The following is a 21,441-nucleotide window of genomic DNA, read 5'->3' as shown; positions in this document are numbered from 1 at the left end:
TTTCGAACACTGGTTATGACCTTGGCCGAACCCCCCCTCGTGGGCCCCACTTCACATGGGTTCCGCTTCACATGAGCCACCCACCTCACACGGGTGGGGCCCACCTCACACGGGCCGCTCACCCCAAGTGTGCCCCTGCATCCCACAGGCCACTCTACTCGATCCCGGTGTGAAAATGCCCTTACATTAATAACCCCCGGTGAGGAGCCTCGAACATGAGACCTGCTTTGATACCACTTTGATGCAGGACAATTAACCACTTGCTCTAAAAGCTCTAGCTGATAGAGCATGGCGAATCAATCCCCTTATCTCATAGCCCAGGCCCTAAATCCCATGGGTTAGGACCTCGGCCGAACCACTCTCATGGGCCCCACTTCACATGGGTTCCGCTTCACACGAGCCGCCCGCCTCACGCGGGTGGGGCTTGCCTCACACGAGCCACCTGCCTCACACAGGCCGCCCACCTCGAGTTTGCCCCTGCATTCCACAGGCCACCTTACTCATGCCCGTTGTGAAAATGCCCCTGCATTAAGACCTATTTAGCAAAGCCAAATGGGAGACTATCTCTTAAGTCTTATCCCTTGACATAACCTGTCTCTTTTAGCACCCCTTTAGATAATATATCTGCCTAAGAATTTGCCTCAAAATGAATGTGAGAAAAGGTTGCCTCAATTTGATTGAACATGTCCACAACCTTGTCAATCATATTTGCCAACCTCCAAGAGTGTTTTATGAATTTCGCTCACTTGCACTTTACTTGAGTCCCCTTCAAGAATGATAGGGGACAGATGGAATTCCACAGTGATTATAACCCTTGGATGAAGCGTTGCCACTTTGGCATAGCTTGAGTACCTCACATCGATTGGGCCGGAAACCTCAAAGATAGTGACCCCGTGATCATCTCTAATGATTCTTCCTATACCACCTTGACGTGGATTGCCAAAAGGACACCCTTCGAAGTTTAATTTGAAGCATCGATCATGAGGTTTTTTCCATCTTGCCTCGATCTCAATAGACTTCTCTTCACAACTTCAAATGTCAGACTAGTTGGTGAACATCAATTGTCTGTAATATCAAACAATCCTACTATTGGACTTATAACCCCAGCCAACCACCAAATTATGAACTTGATGAATACTTGATTGTCTTGCTCAATGCAGTAGGAAGCATTGGCAATTTAAAGGTCGCCTATTGCTGTTGAATTTTCATCGCATCTTGGGCATATGAGCTTTTAGCTTTTTAAGAATGAAGAAGAAAACAACTTAGTTTTTTATTAGAAATTTTGGGAGAGTGTGAAGGGCGATGTGATGGGCTTCATGCAAGAATTTTTGGAAAACGGTAGAATTGCTATGCAATTAGGGGCTACTTTTATAGCTACGATCGTAAAAAAGGAAGGTGCTGAATGTTTGAAAGACGTTAGGCTGATTAGTATGTTTTTTTTTTTGTGTGGGGGGGGGGGGAGTGTCCTTACAAGATATTAGCAAAGGTGTTGGCCTCAAGATTTAGGAAAGTGTTGGGAAGTGTTATTTCAGAATCTCAAGGGGCTTTTGTGGATGGAAGACAAATTGTCGACTATTCTCTCTTGGCCAATGAATGTGTCGATTCATGCCATGCAAAAGGAGAGGAAGGCATGGTTTGCAAGCTTGATGTGGAAAAATCATAAGATCATGCTGACTGGGCTTTCCTAGATTAGATATTGGGCATGTTAGGTTGTGGTCCAAAATGGCATTCTTGGATTCATGCTTGTGTCAGATTGGCAAAAATTCCCATATTGGTGAATGGTTCGCCGAAAGTTTTTTTGCGGCTTCCCGTAGACTTCGTCAAGGCGATTCGTTATCCCCGTTCTTGTTTGTCACAATCATGGAGGCTCTTAGCAAAATGTTAGACCAAGGTGTGCAGGTTGCACTAGTCAAAAGAATTTGGGGTGGATAACACAAAATTTCAGATTTCTCACATTTAGTATGCGGATGATACCCTTTTGTTGTGTAAGGCAAATGATTTTTTATAGATCAAAAATCTTTGTTCGATTCTAGTCAGTTTCGAGGTGGTTTTAGGCTTGAAAATCTACATTTCCAAAAGTGAGATCTTAGGGGTGGGCATTTCCAAGGAAAGGGTTCAGGCATTCGTAGAAGTTTTTGGTTGTAAGGAAACTTCTTTTCCAACTACATATTTGGGTTTACCGCTATTAATAGAGAGACCGGTGAAGCTCATGTGGGACAAAGTTATATAAATATGTGAAAGAAAGATCTCTAAATGGCAGTCAAGGTGCCTATCAAATATTTTATGGGTTATTTTATGTCTCTATTCAAATGCCCAAAATATATTCTGAATGCTTTGGAGAGAGATGTAGGAGGGACTTCTTGTGGGAAGGGTCGGGAGACATAAATTCCCTCTTTTGAAATGGGAAGAAGTTTGTAAACTTACGACTCAAGGAGTCAGAATCATGAAGTTAGAAGAGATGAATTTAGCTTTGTTGGGAAAATGGGTCTGGAGATTAGGGGTTGAGGGAGAGGCTAGATGGAGGGAGTTTGTAGTGAAAAAATACGGGGTAGAGGAAGGGTGGTGGTGGACATGCTTCATCTTTATACCGATATTTTTACTTGTGGAAATTGGTGGCGGCCCTTAAAGAGAGTGTGGGAGAGGATAGGCTTTCATTTGGGAGATGGTAAGAGAATCGGATTCTGGGTTGATAGTTGGGTGTGAGATGTGAGGTCGGGTGAGTGGTTCCCATCTTTACTTAGGTTAACTAGAGTTGAGGGGGAGAAGGTGAGTAATTGTTTCTCAATTAGAGGTGATGAAGTAACTTGGGCTCCAATTTTTAGAAGAAACTTGTTGGACGGGGAAGTTGTAGAGTTGGTTCAATTGCTTGATTTGTTAACAAAGATATCTCCGTTTTCATCAGAGGCAGATTCCATCAATTGGTCAAAATCAAAGTCAGGTCTTTTCTCAGTTATATCTTTCTATCGGTATTTGAGTGGGAGAGATGATAACTCTGGGGTATCTTCAACGGCTTTTCTTTGTCACCATGGTGCGCCTTTGAAGGTGGTGGCTTTTGGTTGGTTAGTAGGGAGGAATAAAGTGCTAACACTGGACAATCTCTGTAAGCGGAACGTGATTCTTCCTAACGTTTGCGTGATGTGCTTCAAAGATGCGGAATTGGTAGACCACCCATTCATCCACTGTGTATATGCTAGGGAGGTGTTGGATCCTCTCCTCCACTTTTTTGGGGTGATTTGGGTGTTTCCGAATTCGATAGAGGAATTTCTTTTTGCTTGGCACGGAGGGGGGGTTCGGGAAAGAAGGGAAAAGATGGTGGCAATTAAGCCTACTAGCGACTCTTTGGGCGTTATGGTGGGAAAGAAACGAGCGTTGTTTCAGGAACAAATTGAGGGGGGCAAAGCATGTTTTCAATGAGGCAATTCTAATCTTGAAGGAGTGGGCAGAAGTTTAGTTGGTTCATTCTCCCCTCTTTGTTATTTGGGGGGCATTTTGTTTTGGATGCTCTTATATGTTTGTATTTTTGTATTTTTCGGCTTTGGCCTTTTTATATGATATCTCATCACTGTTCAAAAAAATAATAAAAATATCAATGGTACACAGTCAGCTTCAGTAAAGGCAATCACTTGTGCTGATTGCAGTCTGTATTGCACTATCTTATGAAGCAAATATTCACAACAATTTTACGGAAAATTGCCCATCATCTCGGTCTCAGTTAGTTGCTTTCCCACGTCTCCCTTCCATCACAGGTTCTATGGTGCGCCACCCATGGTGTGCCGTAAAGGCCGTTACGTAAAGGTAATGGTGGCAACCGTTACACGTTACGGGATCGTAACGGCCGTAACAGCCGTTATGGAAAAAAATAACCCGTAATTGCCGTTAATGGCACGTTACATCCCCTATAAAGGCCATAATAGCCCCATAATGGTTTATTACTGGATATATAGGTTTTTCATACTTTTTAATCAACATTACGGGGCAGATACAGGTTTTTCGGGTTTTTTTTAAAATAAATAAAGAAATAAAAAATAGAGATCGTAACAGCCGTTACGGGGCCATTACAACATTTATGCCCCGTATCATAAAGGTAATGGCGGTGGCCGTTACGGCCACCGTCACCTTGGCGCCACCTCAAGTCGCAGTGTTCGTCTGGCTTGTGGGTAGAAAGAGGATTCTCATGATCGAAATCTGCAGAGGATAGCTCTCATCCTCTCCATCGTTTGTTTGATGTGTATGAATAATGAGGAGATGATTGACCACCTCTTTATTCACTGTCCATTCGTTGTTAGAGTTTGGGATTACTTCTACGATCTTCTTCATATGGCCTGGGTAATGCCGAGATCAGTCTAGATGCTCCTTGGGCTTGGCATGGGGGAGAAGATCCACCAATGCTTCGTGCAGACTTTTAATTATGGCAGTTTTCTGGGTGATATGGGGAGCCAGAAATGGCCATTGTTTTCGAAATATTGATGTTTGCTTTGGAGAGGTCATTGCCAAAATTAAAGGTCATCTTTTGGATTGGGAGGGAAATGTTTAGTCAGCCTGGGCTGATCTTTGTTTTGGAGTTTTCTGGGTTATTTTTAGTGTATTCTTTTCTCGCCTTGGCAAGTTTCTAATAAAATGTTGTTACCTTTCAAAAAAAAAGAAGAAAAAAGAAGCTAGTATTCATACTTGCGGACGCCTTGACACAACTGAATAATCACGGTTTTTTTGCTAAGCCAACCACTGTAAAATTTTGGGATTATATTCTCATACTTCTTGGTTTATCATTATTCTAATGTCAGTTCGAGTGTGCCGTCCCACCATCGATGCAGATTGATCAGGGATTTAAAAGGGGCCTGATTGGTTGCCACTTTGATTTCAAGGAATTGGATAAGGCCTGCCTCAATTTCAACACTATTTGAGCGAAGCAGTGCTTAAAACAAAAAGAAAATCAATATAGTCAAATTCCAGAGAAGTGTTCATGATTTCCAGTGGCTGGCAAAACTTCCAGCCACTAGGACAGCAATTTCCAGTTATTAGAAATCGCTTTCAAGCAACCTGAAATAGATTTCCAGCAACCACCAAGAAATCTCAGAAGTAAACAGTAGTTTCGAGCAATCAAATTACTTTAAAAATGTACAAGATTCAAGTAGATATGTCAAGTGATTGGCACGCCAAAATGGTACAGCCGTTACGTAATGGTAGCAGTGGTAACTGTTATGTGTTGCAGGACTGAAAGGGCTGTTACAGAAAAAAAATGGCCCTTAACAGCCCCCTAACAGGGCCAAAACAGAACTTAAAAAAAGTACTGTTCTGGAACACCTTGCAGAGTGTTACAGACAAACCCAAAACCTCAAAATGGTTAATCATGTTTTCACCATCTAGAGAAAAATAAAAATAAAAATACAGCACTTGTTCATAGAACCTCTACATGTGATGCAATAAAGCCGATATATTTTTTTGAATGGCTAAAGACAATGACTTATGCTGATCACACAGTCTGTATTGCATCATCTTCTGAATTAAACATTCATAGTTCATACATGTGTAGGCCTTAATCATGGTTTCTTTACTTAGCCAATCACTGTAGGATTTCTAAATAAAACCTATGTGTACTCTGGATAAACCCTTGCTTCAAAAAAATACTCTCGGTAAACCCTAGAGGCTCTATGAGGGCAAGGTAAAAGCTCAAAAGAACATGGGTGGAGGTAGTAAGAAAAGATTTGATGACATAGTATAAATGAGGATATGGTTCGTGATAGAGTCGAATGGTGGTAACATGATTCATGAATGAGATTTGGTAGCCGACCCCAGTTGGTTGGGATAAGGCTTAGATGATGACGATGTTCACAAAACTGCTACATCCGATGAAATAAAGCATATATATACTCTCGGTAAACCCTAATCCTTTCTTCTGATATCAGCCCTTGGTTACTTTTACCACTAGATTTTTATAAAGTAAGCAAACCCCATAAGCCTACTTGAATACCAGCCATTGGCTGATAATCTCAGCATTTATAACTGTAAACAAGATTCATATTAAAAACTATATGAAACATCTACTGAATGCCCTTTTTTGTTTTTAAGCACTAGAGGGTCCATGCATGGACCAGTGACTGTGTTTCAAAGGCTTCCAAAGCTGTGAGCAACTACTCATGAAAGGGCGTGACTTGTTGATGTCAACCTGATGTCAGTCCTTGCTCAGGTCTCCAAACACTGCACAAAATCTCATCCTGCTGCTGCTACTTTTGATCCACTTCCTGGCTGCCTTTGGCACTGATACTGACCCACTTTTGGCCCAGACTTCTTGATCTATGTCTCGATCTTCTTCTTCTCTTGAACAGTAACCCTGAAATTTGTTAACACGTAAAAGAGGAAATTACAAGCAAAGGACCAAGCCAGGAAAAGGATGGCGAAGGACTATCCCACTTCCCCTACCCCAGAAAGCTGGAAAATATTGACCCAATTACCCATGAGATCTCCCTTTTTACAACACTCAAAAAGATCGGCGCCATTGCCTAGCAATGACTCTACCCTTTGCCCTTTGGAAGGCAGCCTTAAGAATACGAGATCCGTTATTTATAGTATGAATGTTGGGTTCCATTCATAACTACAGCACCCAATCCGACAAGGATGGTTGCCAGAGGGGTCTTTTCCTTTTGGGCCAATTGAGCCTGATACGACACTCCATTCCAAAGAGGGCCAAAAAAATTGCGAAACAAATGTAGTAGCTTCAGTGTATAAATAGGCTGCAAACCGTCTCCCTTTTAAGACACGATGCATTTGTTTGTAATTTCCATCCTCCTTTTTCACTAGTGACCAATAGTAGGGTCTTACCATGTTTCAACATTGAGGTCTTGAGTTTGAGCCTAGCTTACCTGTCAAAAAAAAAGGGAAAAAAAAGTGAGGGTCTTGATGTCTTTGTTCTTGTAATTTGCTGCATAGATTATCTACTTCAGCCTTGACCTACAACCAATTTCTTAGCAATTGACGATTAATAGTGTCCAGATTTTTTATTTTGGATTCCCTATGATTGGAGACTGGCACACCTATTCTACCCACCAGATGATACTTTTTCTTTTTTCCCTTGATGCAAAAATCTATTTGAAGCCTTCCAATTCAGTTGATGATGCTAAACATAGATGAATATCCCACTTTGTATGTTGCATGCTTCATGGAACGATGGATGCCGATTAATTATGAACGAGGTTTCGGAAGGGCGGGAGCGGTGATGGAGGTCGTCATCCCAAGGGACAGATTCTCATCGGCTCCATGAGGCTTCGCATTTGTTCACATGAGCTCGAAAGACGAACTAACTCTGGCAATGAGATTATTGCATGGGGAAAGTTTCGGTGGAAAGAAATTGCTGGTCCACCGAGCTTGCTTCGGACCGGAGTTGAAGAACAAGGAGTTGCCAAAGGAAGAGGGGACAATAGCAGAATCCTCATCATAGAGATTGTCGCAGAAAACCAAGGAGAGACTGCCTTTGCATGGGGGTTCAGAAAGGCCCAGAAGCTACGCCATTAGGTTGTTCAGGGATGCTGTTGTTGGAGGCGGTGATGAGAAAGCATATGTTGCTGAAAAAGGGGGTGTTAGTAGATTCAGAAGATCTCTCTATCAGGAGTTGTGAAGCAAAGAAGTGGGTGTCCTTGGACAAATTTGACGGGACGACTGTGGTTCGGGTCATCTAGAAGGTTTTGATCCAAGCGAGAGACAACCTTCAATGGTCCTTGGTTGCGGAGACAAAGGAGAATGTTTCTCTCCCCCTGATTAGGTCATGGCTTGAGACTTGAGAGTGTTTGCGGTCTGGCTTCGGATGACTTTTCGACTCACCCAATAGGGATCTGTGAAGTTTGGATCCCCATATGGTCGGGGGTCGATCTGGATGAAGTCATTGTTGCTGATGGGAGGTGCGACGATGGTCCAATTAAGGTGCTTCGAGAATGGGAGGATTATTCCTGCTTTGGTATGGAAGAGAGTTGGTTCTTGATACGAGGTGTTTCGCTAGAGTTCTCGTTTAACGATTTCCTCATGGCACCTGGGGCTTGTCTAGGGGAGGTGGTTGCCATTGACTCAGAAATGAAGATCGATGAAGAACTAGGTGTTGCTTGGATCTGCGTGCGAAGGAAGAAAGGTATTGTTGTTCGGACCTCCAATGCAATTGCGATCAGGGAGGGCCATTTGGATCATTGGGTTCAAAAGGAGATGTCAAGAAGATAGTTGTTGTGATGGGGCGACATTTGGAAGTGTCGAGAGGTGGTAGGAAGAGAAGGTAATGAAGGAGGCCATGGTGTTGATGCTGACAAAGCAAGTCTATCGTACTCCGGTTGAGTACATCATCTTTAAAGGGCGCTACATGTCTTAATTTCTATGGAGGTGGGAGGGTAGGTGAGAAGAGAGCCACTCCTTGCATCTCGAAAGTGGCTTCTTACTTCGAAGGACCATTAGAAGAAATGTCTCCTCTGACCCCTGCAAAGTCTCTTGCCTTGGGTGCCTTTCCTGCTTTGGATTCGGGTATGGATGGTGGCTCGGATCGTTAGGCTTCTTCAAACCTCATAGATAGTCAGGGGATCGACAAGTGCCGTAATCAAAGGCCTCGATCTTCAACTTTGCAGAACTTGAATGGTGGAGATGCACACTAGCTCCATGACGACGTCTCCTCGGCTGCCAGGTCTGATGACCGAATGGACGACGTAGATGGATTGGAGGAGGGAGTCGAAGGTCAGGATGCCCTGGACAATGCTAGCGATAGAGATGAGCCTTCGGATGATGACACATGACAAGCCGATGGGGGAGTTTCAACAGGTGATATGTTTCCACATGTAAACTGCGTTAAGGATAGAACTCATGTGCTTGAACCCCACCACGACTTAATGTTGCAGCTTCTTGCACATGAGAAGAGTTTAAGTAACTCAACACATGCCTTTAAAGTTTGCATGTGTGAAATAAAAAAGCCCATTTATATCTCCCATTTTGACAACCAGTTAAAGAAAGGTGCGTCTGAGAGAGCAGTTCTCGACTTCGATCTCACAACCTTTGAAGGTAGCGCCAGATAGGATGATCAAGGTGCCCACTTCGAGGATTCTTACAGGAACTCGCTTAGCCCCCAGGTGGTTCCATGACCTTGGATTACTATGCATCTAGAGGATCAACCAATGTTCATTGCTGCAGACCTGAGAACAATGTTAGTTGTGGAGGTTTGAGTCATGTCAGAATCAAACTCAAGCGGCTTGCTGCTTGAGAGAGTTCGCACCAAGGATGAGCTTCTGAAGGAGGCCTTGGTAGTGACTCCGTTATGTGCCGAGAAAATGAAGGTTTTAACCTTGTTACTTCAAATCCTCTATGTGATATGATAATTGATCCCCATGCGCTCCAGCCTCCAGGTAAACATCAGGAAAAAACAGTTTTGATGGGCCAAAGGGTGGGAGGCATAGTGGGCATGTATTTTGGATATTCAGACGAAGATATCTATGATTTCTTCTGATATGTTAGGTCTAGAGGGGCCTAGTGGTAGCAGGAGCTTCACGCTCTAAAACCAAAGAAGTCCCCTAAGGGTTGGCGAGAACTTCTTAGCCTTGAATAGTCAATTAACTATGACTCCATAGGCAAGGTAAGCGCAGGAAAGATGGCAAGATCAGGCAATGCTTCTTTTCAATGAGAGTTTTGTCTTGGAATGTTCTCAGGTAAACAAGGTTGATATTATCGCGATTCAAGAATCTAAGTTGAAGTCGATCGATAGAGGTATGTTGGACTCCATTTGGGGGGTGAAGAACAAACTCTAGGTCAATGTTGATGTGGTGGGCGCTATTAGGTGGGTTTTGGTTTCTTGGAAGATGATTGATCACATCGCTAGAGCCTTTTCTTTCTCTATTCTACTTTGCGCGCTATGTCTTCTGGTTTTCAGTGGGTGTTCTCGGCAATGTACAACCCCGACTGGTACAACCTCCAGGACTAATTTTGGTCTGAGTTGGGACTATTTGACAGAGGTGGGCCCAACCCTGGTGCATTGGGGGTGATTTTAATGTGGTTAGATTCTCTCATGAAAAATAAAAAAGGAGGTCAAGTAACGAGAAGCATGAGAAGCTTTGCTGACTGGGTGGTGAGGCATGGTTTGGATTTATCATTGGAATGGGTGAAGCTCACTTGGTTTGATGGGCAAGTTAATGCTTGCCTCTCGCGATTGGGATGGATTCCTAGTGTCCGTAGATTGTGTTGACAAAAATCCCCTCTGGTTAGCGTCATTTGTGAAGACCATTTCGGATCACTGCCCCGTAGTTTTGGAAGTCATTAAGGAAAATTGGGGTTCGAGACCGTTTAGATTTGAGGCGTCTTGGTTGGAAATTGACGGTTTCTTCCAGCTTGTGACGGATTAGTGGTCTTCTTTCTCGGTCGAAAGTTTCGTCAACTTCAAATTTCATAGGAAGCTGAAATTACATAAGGCTAAAATCAATGAGTGGAAAAAGGATGTGCTTGGCACTCGAGAGGCGGAGTTCGACAGAATGGCGGAAGAAATTCATAATATGGATTTGCTTGAATAGAATGGTGGTTTTTCCTTAGAAATAAAGACGAAAGGATAGCATTATCTCTTATTATGGCTTCTCGCTGTAAAGAGGAGGAGATCAAATGGCGCCAGAGATCGAGAGCGGTGTGGCTTAAAAAAGGAGACAAGATCAGTCGATTCTTCCACAGTATGGCTAGTGCTCAGGCCCGAACAAATAGAATTTCTAGTCTCATTGTCAATGGATCGAGAACTTTGGAACATATAAATATCTGTGACTATATAGTGCAATTCTATGAGGACCTTTTATCTGGTGAGCAATGGGGAAGGCCGAAGAGTTGACAAGTGTAGATTTGACCTCCTTAGAGGTGCCAATAACGGAAGAAGAGATAAAGGCAGCAGTGGGTTCCATGTGCGGAGATAAGGCCCTCAAGCCAAACAGGTTCCGCATTCTTTTCTTTCAAAATTTTTGGCACGTGGTGGACTTCATTGCTGAATTTTTTGATCGTGGTCGTCTTTCTCCCAAACTTGGGGCCTCTTTTATCGCTTTCATCGCTAAAGTGGAGGGTGGGGAAAGTATCACTTTAGGCCTATAAGTTTAATTGGTGCTTCGTATAAAATCCAAGCAAAGATCCTCTCCTCAAGATTCAAAGAAGTGCTTTCAAATATCATATCGGTTAACCATGGAGCTTTCATTATGGGCAGACAAATATTGGAAAGTGCGCTAATTGATCACGAATGTGCGGATACAAGTTACAGGGAGAATAGTAGCGGGATTGTTTGCAAATTGGACATTGAAAAGGTTTACGATCATGTTGATTGGAAGTTTCTAGACTATATGCTTCACAGATTGGGTTGCGGTGGAAAATGGAGAAGGTGGATGAGGGCTTGTGCTCAATTAACCTCTTTCTTCGTTTTAGTCAACAAATCTCCCAAAGGCTTCTTTTGGGCTTTTAGAGGCCTGCGGCAAGGGGATCCTTTATCCCTTTATTTGTTTGTTGTGGTCGACGAAGCCCTTAACATGATGCTTCAGAAAGGTGTGCACAATGGTCTCTTTGATTGTTTCAAGACTTCAGCTTCTGACCCTCTTATTAGCCCCCTTTTTGTATGCAGACGATACATTGTTTTTCTGCGATGTTGAGGAAACGTCAATGGATAACCTTCTAAAAATCATCGTATCTTTCGAGATGATCTCAGGATTGAAAATCAATATCTCCAAACTGAAAATGCCGGGGCCTTCCTCTATGCATTGGAAAACCGGCTAAACACTTATGGGATAAGGTGATTGAAAGGATTGAAAGGAAATTAACAAGCTTGAAGCATATGTACCTATCTTTTGGTGGGTGCCCAACCCTCATCAAGATGGCTTTCTCCAATACGCCGGCCTATTTTATGTCTCTTTTCAAATGCCCTAAGGCGGTTCTCGATAGGCTTGAGAAGTCGAGAAGGGAGTTCTTCTGGAGAGGCGCTTCGAAAAGTAGGAAGTTCTATCTTCTTAATTGGGACGAGGTTTGCAAACCACTAGAGGCGGGCGGGGTTGGCCTTAGAAGGTTGGGTGTATGAACGTTGCGCTTCTTGGGAAGTGGATTGGGAGATTCAGTACGGAGCATAGAAGAGTGTGAGGGAGGTCATAACCAATAAGTATGGAGTGCAAGAGGGAGGCTAGTTTGTGAAGAGTTCCTCCTTCCATAAAGCTTCAAGCAATTGGAAGGCTATCGCCGCAATGGAACAATTGGTTCGTGGGGGTATAGCTTTTTATATTGACAACCTCTAAAGAAGAGCGATGGTCCTCCCTAATATATGCCTTATGTGCTTGGGCGATGAGGAAACGATCGACCATCTTTTTATTCATGGCCCTTTTGCCAAGTCAGTTTGGGAGTAATTCTTTTCATTGTTAGATGTAGATTGGGTCATGTTGAAAACAGTTGAGGACTTATTATGGGCGTGGCATGGTGGTAGAATTGGTGAGGATTGCCTGGTCTTCTGGTGGTTACTCAATTTGGTAGTTTTTCAGGTCATTTAGGGCTTTAAGAACGGGCGTTGCTTTTAGAATGCGGAAGCGGGGGTGTTTGAGGTGATCTCTAATGTCAAAAGGCTTGTGAAGGATTGGGCGATCTATCTTAAGGCAACTACAACTGTCATTCCTTTCTAGTTGTCTCTGTTTGCTTCTCGGGGCTTGTATTCTTTCCTCGCTTCGCGAGTTTTTTAAAATAAAGTTTCAATTATCTCTTTTAAAAAAAAAGAAAAAAAGAAAAAAAGAAAAAAAGGAAAAAGAAAAAAAAAGGGAAATGTGTCCGATTTTGGGTGGATTCTTGGTGTGGATGCAGTGTACTTCAGGATCTTTTTCCTTCGATTGCCTGTCTTGGTTTGGATTGTTTCATTTTAGTGGCAAACTATTACTCTTCCCACGGTAGTTGAACCATTTGGAGCCCTCCTTGCTGAAGGAATACGACATATGATGAAATTTCTGAATTTACAAGGTTGTTGGACCTTCTGAAGGAGTTTAGCCTTTCAATTCCTGATTTAGACTCTGTGATTTGTCTGGCTCACCGTTCCGACAAATTTTCAGTTCGATCCTTTCACGGGTTGATTTCTTCACCACCTCGTTCCTTCGACTCTCCACATCCCCTTCATAAGGGGTTCTAAGGGGCCCCTCCTCAAGTGGCTTCTTTTGTTTGGTTAGTGGTGCATAAGAGGGTTCTCACTATAGACAATCTTCTGAGGAGATTATTGATCCTCCTTAATATTTGGGTCATGTGCATGGCTAATGCAAAATCCATAGACCACCTCTTTCTCCATTGCACATTCGTGAGAAAGGTTTGGGATTGATTACTTCTTGAATGAGCTCCACACGGATTGGGTGATGCCAAAGTACATGGAGGAAGCGCTGTGGGCTTGGCATGGGGGAGGAGTTGGAAAATTTGGTAAAATAAGGTGCAGGCTGACTTTAATGGCCGTGCTTTGGGCTATTTGGGGAGCCAGGAATGGTTGTTGTTTCAGGAATGAAAGAGTGAACGTTAAAGATACCATTATGAAAATTCAATGGTTAATTTTTAGTTGAGATCCTTGCGTTGTAGCCTCCTAGGCTTTCTTGTTTCTATTTATTTCTCTCTCTCTCTCTCTCTCTCTCTCTCTCTCTCTCTCTTTTCGTATTTGTGTATTTTTTCCTCACTTTCGTGAGTCTTTAATAAAATTTTGTTACTTCTAAAAAAAAAAACAACTCATTTTTCCTCCTCTCTTTTCATTTAAACATGGAGAAAACTTAGAAAATCATTTTAGGCCAGATCCGAACCTATTTTAGGATCAAAGCAAATTATTTGAAAGGGACAAATTGACGTGGAATGGATCAATTTGGGATTTAACAAATTATTTCGAACCCCTTGCTATACTTTATGTCGCTCTTCAAGTGTCTCGGTTCGGTGCTTGAGAGATTAGAAAGGTTAAGAAGGAATTTCTTGTGGCAGAGTGGATGAGAAGAGGAAGTTTCATCTAGTGAGTTGGGAGGAGGTTTGCCAAACCTATGAGGAGGGGGGAGCCGGCATTAAGGATCTCAAGTCCATGAATTTTGCGATGCTCAGGAAGCGGCATAGGCGGTATGGAGGGGGAAGAGAAGGGGCTTTGGAAATATGTGCTTTGTTGTAAGTACGGATCCTCTTATGGAGGATGGTGGACTAAGGAATCCTCGCTCTACAAAGCGTTGACCTTGTGGGAAGGGGTCTCTTTTGTTACGTCAGCTTTTAAGGAAGGTGTAGGATTCTTGTTGGGCAGTGTTGAAAGTATCAGAATTTGGGAGGACGCGTGGGTGGGATCATCACCGTTAATGGTTGATTTCTCAGAATTTTCCGTTTGGCCCTAATCCTTCAATTTTGGTTGTTAAAAGCTACTCTTGCATAGGAGGGGTGGTGGTATGGGAGCCTCCATGTAGGCGTTTCCTTTGGGATGACGAAATTGAGGAGTACGTTGCTCTTTTGGAGCGAATCCATCCTTTTGCCCTGGATCCATCTAAGCCGGATAAAATGGTGTGGATAGCCCCATGTTCTCAGTCAAGTCCTTTTATTCTCTCCTAAAAGAGCATTTGTCAATGTATAGTTGGGAGCAAGGTATCCTGTATCGGTAACGGTGGCTATAATGATCACCACTATTATCGATACGGGTATTGGTCGTAGCGACAGATACGAGAGCGTTATGACCCTTGTAACGGTTTAAAAAAATCCTAAAAAAATTCTGAAAACATATCTAGAAAAACTAGAATAATGTAAATATTATATATATATATATATATATATATATATATATATATATATATATATATATATATATATATATTGAACATGTTTATGGTAGCGTAACAGTCCACTCTTTGGTGAGAGTTGTATTGGGTTGTCTAGTAACTTTATGAACATGGTTATGTGTTTCTAATGTTTACACATTACAATCAAAGCTTAGAATGAGAAATAGGAAAAAATGCATATATACCACTTTTTTTTGATTTTTTGAAAAAATGGCCTTCAGAGCTTTTATTCGCCAAAATCGCTTCAATCTATGATTTTAATCCTAAAAACTATAGTAGGAGTGGTTGGAATCTACTATAGTATGATGTGAGAAAGTTTTTGGAATAAGAAAAGTGAAAAAATGAGGAAATTTTGATTTACATAGAAAAAAGAAGTGGTCGTTTTTCAACCGTTACAGGCAAGGTGTTCCATGTCCATTACAATACGGGCGTAAAGGCCAATACATATACGTAACGGTCGTGGTCGTTACATGATATGGGGTAGAAACTGAGTAGTTGGTTTTTTGGGACCGTATCGGCCATAAAGGCCGTTACCCTAGCAACGGTAAAAAAAAATGGTGACCGATTTTTTACCGTTACCAAGGACCGTATTGGCCAATAAGAGGCCATAAAGGCCATTTCGGGGCATAACGACCGTTACCCCAGTAACGGTAAAAAAACGGTCACTTATATATATATATATAAAATCAAAATTTCTCTTCATTTTTTCATTTTCCACATTCCAAAAATTCTCTTAGATGATTCTACAGCAAATTTCGACCACTCTTACTACAGTTTTTAGGATTAAAACTGTAGATTGAAGCGATTTGAGTGAACGAAAGCTCCTAGGGTAATTTTTTCAAAAAATTGAAAAAAGTAGTATTTATTTGTTTTTTTCCCTCTTATTTCTAGTTCTAATGCTTGATTGTGATGTGTAAACGTTAGAAACATATAACCATATTTATAAATTCACCAGACAACCCCTTACAACACTCTTACCAAAGAGTGGACCGTTATGCTACCATAAACATGTTCAAAACAAAAAATGAATACATATTTGAAATATTTGGATTATTCGTAATTTTCTAGATATTGTTTTAGAATTTTTTGTGCAAATTTTTTTTTTTTCAACTGGTATAGGGGTCATAATGGTTGTTACGCCCCCACATCGGCCGTTATAATTGATGCCCGTATTGGTAATGGTGGTGACCATTACAACCACCATTACCGACACAGAATACCTTAGTTATGGGGGTAACGGTCATTATGCCCCATAACGGCCATTATGGCCCCTGTAACGGCTGATACAGTCCAAAAAAGAAAAAGAAAAAAACCAACTGCCCCGTTTCACCTCCGTATTGTGTAACGGTTACGGCCATTACCTATATGTATCGGCCTTTATAGCCGTATCGTAGCAGATACGGAACACCTTAGTGGGGAGCACAAGCTTTGTTTGGTCATACAAGGTCCCCCCAAAGATAGCGGCTTCGGGTGGTTGGTTGGTAGGAAGAAAGTCCCAACCAATCAATAATCTTTGGAAAAGAGCTATGTATGCATAATGAGGAGTAGGTGGACTGTCTGTTCCTGCATTGCCCCTTCGTTAGACTGGTTTGGGCAGATATGCTCGACCGTTTCCAAATGATGTGGGTCACCCCGGCGTTGGTGAACTGTTTGCTTCATGCTTGTCATGGAGTGTCTTGGGACAACAAATAATCTGATTTGGAGAATGGCTTTGCTTTGAATTTGGTGGGCCATTTGGGAAAGAAAGAAACAATAGGTGTTTTAAGAATTCCAACAAGTCAGCGGTTGGTATTTCTCAAAGGGCGAGAGGGCTGGTCATAGAATGTGCTAGTGCTGTTTTATCTTTAAAGGGATGCAATATGGATTTCCTTGGGTAATGCAGGTCGCCTCCTCGGCGCCCCTTGTTTGTATGGTTGTATTTTCTATTTTTCGTTTAATAAAAGTTCCTTTTATCTTTCAAAAAAAGAAAGGGGATGCGCACAAAAGAAGCGTTTTCATCTTCTTTTTGTTGTATGTCAATGTAATGGGCCCTAATTCACCAAATCATGCTTGATTTGTGTTCAATTAGGGCTTATTTGCTTGACTTTCAATACGTTAGACCAACAGACACGATTTATCAAAGAATGGTCTGACCACCATTATATACATGTCCAAAATACAGTAAATAAAAATGATAGATGCTTTAATATCTCATTCCCCCACCATTTTTTTTTTCTTGATATTTTCCCTTAATTCTTTGGCTTAAAAAAATTGGCCGATATGGGCCGATATAGTCCAATACCGATGCCTATATCGTATCGGGTTTTTTGCCGGGCTGTACGCCCCCCAATACCGATATTCAGGACCATGCTCACATGTCGTCTCTTCGCACGACATTGTGTTGATTTTGCTGAGATCATTGGACGATAAATGGAGTAAAATTTATGAACAGAACTGGTGACACAATCTTGAATGAGCATATGGAAACCCACCACTGTTCAACATGCTTGCTACTGGCTGATCAAAATAAAATAAAATTACTTATTTAGAATAAAAATATAACATGCTTGTTACTGTTTTACAAGATCTTTTTACGTAGGAAATGATGAGATAAAATATCCATATGTAATGTGGAAATTATGTTGTTTAAGGCAGATGAATTTTACGGATTGTTGCTTAATGCTACTGATCTTTTCTCGTCCTTTCAAATGTTCTTGGTGGTTTGTATTTAGCAGGTTATGACTTATAACTTCACTACTAGCTTTTTATTCTCCGTTGAAGTGGTAAATTTATTTCATAATTGAGCCTTTTCTTGGAAAATTGTCAAAATGAGTGCTTATTTTTTCTTTTTTGGATGAATGCTATAGTTATTGCGGAAAAAGATAGAAATGCATGACATGATACATCCCCATCACAGGGAGCAGCTGCAACAGTAGCAAAAAAAAAGGAATACTTACTGTTTCTTTTTCAGAGAAGTTTGTACTTTGTAGGGTACAGGGAGCTTGTTTAATTTTTCTTACTGTTTTTTTTTTTTTTGTGTGTGTGTGTGTGTGTAGATGTAAAAGCTTATTGAAAGCTTGCTTGTGCTTGTGGCTGTGCCCTTTCAGGAAATTTCTTTTTAACTTATTAATTGTGTTGTTTATTATCAGGTTCACCTGACAAAGCTGGGAAGGCTGATGCCCTAAAAAAAACACTTCAAGTTAGCAATCTCAGTCCCCTTCTTACAGCAGACCAGCTGAAACAGCTTTTTAGCTACTGCGGTACTGTTGTTGAATGCAGCATTACGGATTCAAAGCATTTTGGTTACATTGAATACTCAAAGCCAGAAGAAGCTACAGCTGCTTTGGCACTGAACAACATGGATGTTGGGGGCCGTCCATTGAATGTCGAGATGGCAAAGTCCCTTCCTTCAAAAACAGCTATTGGGAACCCTATGCATCAGTCGTCTCTACCTATGGTCATGCAGCAGGCAGTTGCCATGCAACAGATGCAGTTTCAGCAGGCTTTGATGATGCAACAAACAATGGCTTCGCAGCAGGCTGCTAGCAGAGCAGCAACAATGAAGTCTGCAACTGAGATGGCATCTGCCAGAGCTGCAGAAATCAGTAAAAAGTTAAAAGCAGATGGGGTGGGGAATGAAGATAAGGAAGGGGCTCAAAAGTCCAGGTATTTAATAATATCCATTTCAATTCCGAAGACAAATAAAATTTTGATTTTTCAATGAAGTCTGCCACACTCTAATTGTTGATTTTAGTATTTCTAGTTGAATGATCCTTGATCAGAGAATATGAATGGTATTTTATGGTCTCTTGAGTTTGTATGACTGGGGTCATGGGTTAGTGATCCATATTGTTTACCTGATGGGCTGCTGCACCCGGGGTGGGGGGCCATGCACAAAAAAACTCACCCTGATTCCCCCCCCCCCAGGAAGATTTTTATAGCATGGGTCATCACAGAAGGATCCATCAAAATTCACTATCTTTTTTTTTTAAAAAAGGACCCATCAAATTAACGGTCTAGCTCACTGAATATGGGCGATAACAGTTACATGACCCTATTATTAGGGTACTTACGCATGCATTAGTATGTCATTCATTCTAAATTTCACCAGGTTTTTATCAAAGTGGCCTTTGACAAGGGGTCAAAGACTCAGTTTGGAGGAAATGTCAAAAGTACCCCTCATTTATTGCAGGATTTTGGTGCAAGAAAGCTTTAATAGGATCTCTTCCATGTCGCACATGTGCAGATATAGGGCACATGGGTAAGATATGAGCTTTCCATCAGATGGGATTAACTGTTCACTAGAATCCGATTATTTCACATTGCAGGTGGGTCACACCATACAGCAAAAAGGTACAGCAAGAAATTATTGTTTTAACTGTCAGTTCACATTACCACATCTGATAACTGGATGAGCATGATATGTTTGGTAGACAATTGCAAATTAGGGCCCATATTTCAGTGGCGTTTGCTTGTGTGCTTGTGAGATGGGCTAAAAATGGGAAATAAAAAACACAGCTCTCTCCCTCTCTCTGTTCATTGTACACATATGGCACACATATGGACAAACTGGTCTGGACTTCTTTGGCACAGGCAGACCATGGAACCTGCCAATGAATGTCCCAATCTCACAGTCTAATCATTGGCATGTAGACCTGCTAGTAGGTGTGCAGTTAGTGGTGTAAGCCATACATCTCTGTTTTCATCCCAGCCGTCCATTTTCATTTCACAAAATTCTGTAGATAATAGTTGAAGATTGCATATTCCTGATGTGACTGCTTAAAGAGGAAGAGAAACGCTACTTGCAGCTGCCCGTGGCGTGTGGTTAACAAAGAATGTCCCATGCATGCTGATGTGATACATGTGATCTAGGATGTTATTTTGCTGGCCCTTTCTGTGGATGTGTCCTAGTTTAGAAATCAGGCTAGCTCACTTAGATGAGCCACTGTGTACTTGTAAAAATGAGCTAACGGTAGGCATTTTCTACCCGTGATTTTGTTCATGCCCAGCTATTGAAGGGTCTGGATCTCGCACATGTGGTGCTTGACACATTAGGTGCAGTGCATATCTTGATTCTTCTTGGAGAAGTGAACCAGTCTGTTAATGGGTGAACCAGCTTGAGTTTTGGGGGAGACTATCGTCAATGTGGGACTCATCTCTTGCATTTTTAGGTGACATGTAGATGTTCCCTCGTACAACTGTATGTTTAGTGAACATGAAATATTTTGTCTACTTCTATAGATCTCCACCTTTCACAAAATGCAAGTGTCTGACACGTGGGTTCATGTCTAGAGATGATAAGAAGATCTAAAACACAGGGTTGATAATTGTCTACCAAAAATTCATCTTCACCTAATTGTTTGGTGGACTCAAATATTCAATGTGAGAGTTAAACAATTATTTCTAGCCATCTCTATTTCTTGTAAAGTGTCCCCCACCTGAGATGTGAAATTGCATAAGATAAACAGTTTATACCGTCTGATGGATAGCTCATATCTGGCACATGTTTCTATATTGGCATGTGTTCCACATGTCAATAGCCGGTCTTGGGGCACGATCATCTGTGAAAGCTTGCCTTGTGTCAATTTAAATTCCTGCAATTGATAATGAATGTTGTTGCCTTCAAGAAGACCTTTTGACTCCTAGTCAAAAGTTGTTTGGACAAACAAATCAAGAATTTTGAGATAAATGACATATCAATACATGTAGAGGGTTATTTGAGTAAAATAGGCCTAAAAATTAGGTCAATTAACATTTATTTCCTTTCTTTTTGATGAATGGGTCTTTTATTATACAAACAAAAAGCTAACAGCCACATGAAACAAACCAGACAACAGCCCCCCAAAGGAGATTACAGCAAAAAGGACAAAAAAGGCAGATTTAAAAAAATTCCTGTATTACAGCCCACAACCAGCCATGCAAAGTAGACACTGAATAGCAGCTGCCCAAAGCGACTAATCCCTATTAACTGTATCAAGTTGAGGACTCTGAAATCACAAGATCCCTATGGTCGACCCCCTCTTTTGCCAATTTTGTCAGCCAGATCATTAGCCAAAATGCTGAACATGGACGAAAGCTGTTGATGATGAGGCTTTCAGGTCTCTAATTTCATTGAAAATTGATGCCAATCTCCACAAGACATTGCCATTATTTACCCAGTTTATAATGTTCCTAGGATTCCCCTCGAAAATTATTGGGCCAAACTGTTTTGTGGCTGCTATTTTGAATGATCGCAGAAGTTTCAGCATAATTTGAGTTACCTATCCTATACTTGATGGACTGGAAAATTCCAAAATTACTGCTTAGCACTATTTATGACCAGTCCTCCAATCCCAATCAGCTCTGGGTTTCCAATTGAACATCTGTTGAAGTTAAATTTGAAATGACTCTCTGGAGGAAAACACCACCTTTTGATGATCTTCTTAGAGGACAACCTGCTATTAATAATGTCCTCTCATTTTGCATGAATTAAACCAATCTGCAAATCTGCATCATAACTTTGTGGTGTTTACTGTATTCAACTGTGCAGTTAATAATTTTATTAAAAATCTGGCCTTCAGATTTGCATTTCCATTGGAAAATTCACCTATTCCTCTTCAGCCACAACACTGACAATGCTTCCTTGAGGGAAATCTTCCACAGCAGCCTTTCTGATAGAGCTCCAGGCCGCCATCCTTCAGCTTGCACAGTGAGC

At 41.5% G+C, this 21,441-nt stretch overlaps 1 protein-coding gene across 3 annotated transcripts in view; it reads left to right on the top strand.

Moving 5' to 3' along the window:
* The window catches only part of LOC131239606 (uncharacterized), a 36,879-nt gene that overhangs the window by 4,746 nt on the left and 10,692 nt on the right, over positions 1–21,441 (top strand). For all 3 annotated transcript variants that reach the window (XR_009168292.1, XR_009168291.1, XM_058237386.1), the window contains exon 3: positions 17,897–18,413. Coding sequence is in view for 1 of the 3 variants with exons in the window: in XM_058237386.1 (XP_058093369.1) it covers positions 17,897–18,413 (517 nt within the window). In the remaining 2 variants the exon portion in view is untranslated. The remainder of the gene's footprint in view (positions 1–17,896; positions 18,414–21,441) is intronic.

The sequence above is a fragment of the Magnolia sinica genome, chromosome 3 (genome assembly GCF_029962835.1).
Source record: "Magnolia sinica isolate HGM2019 chromosome 3, MsV1, whole genome shotgun sequence".
NCBI classification, from domain to species: domain Eukaryota; kingdom Viridiplantae; phylum Streptophyta; class Magnoliopsida; order Magnoliales; family Magnoliaceae; genus Magnolia; species Magnolia sinica.
Note: the sequence above shows the minus strand (reverse complement) of the source record. Positions and strands in the feature narration are given on the sequence as shown.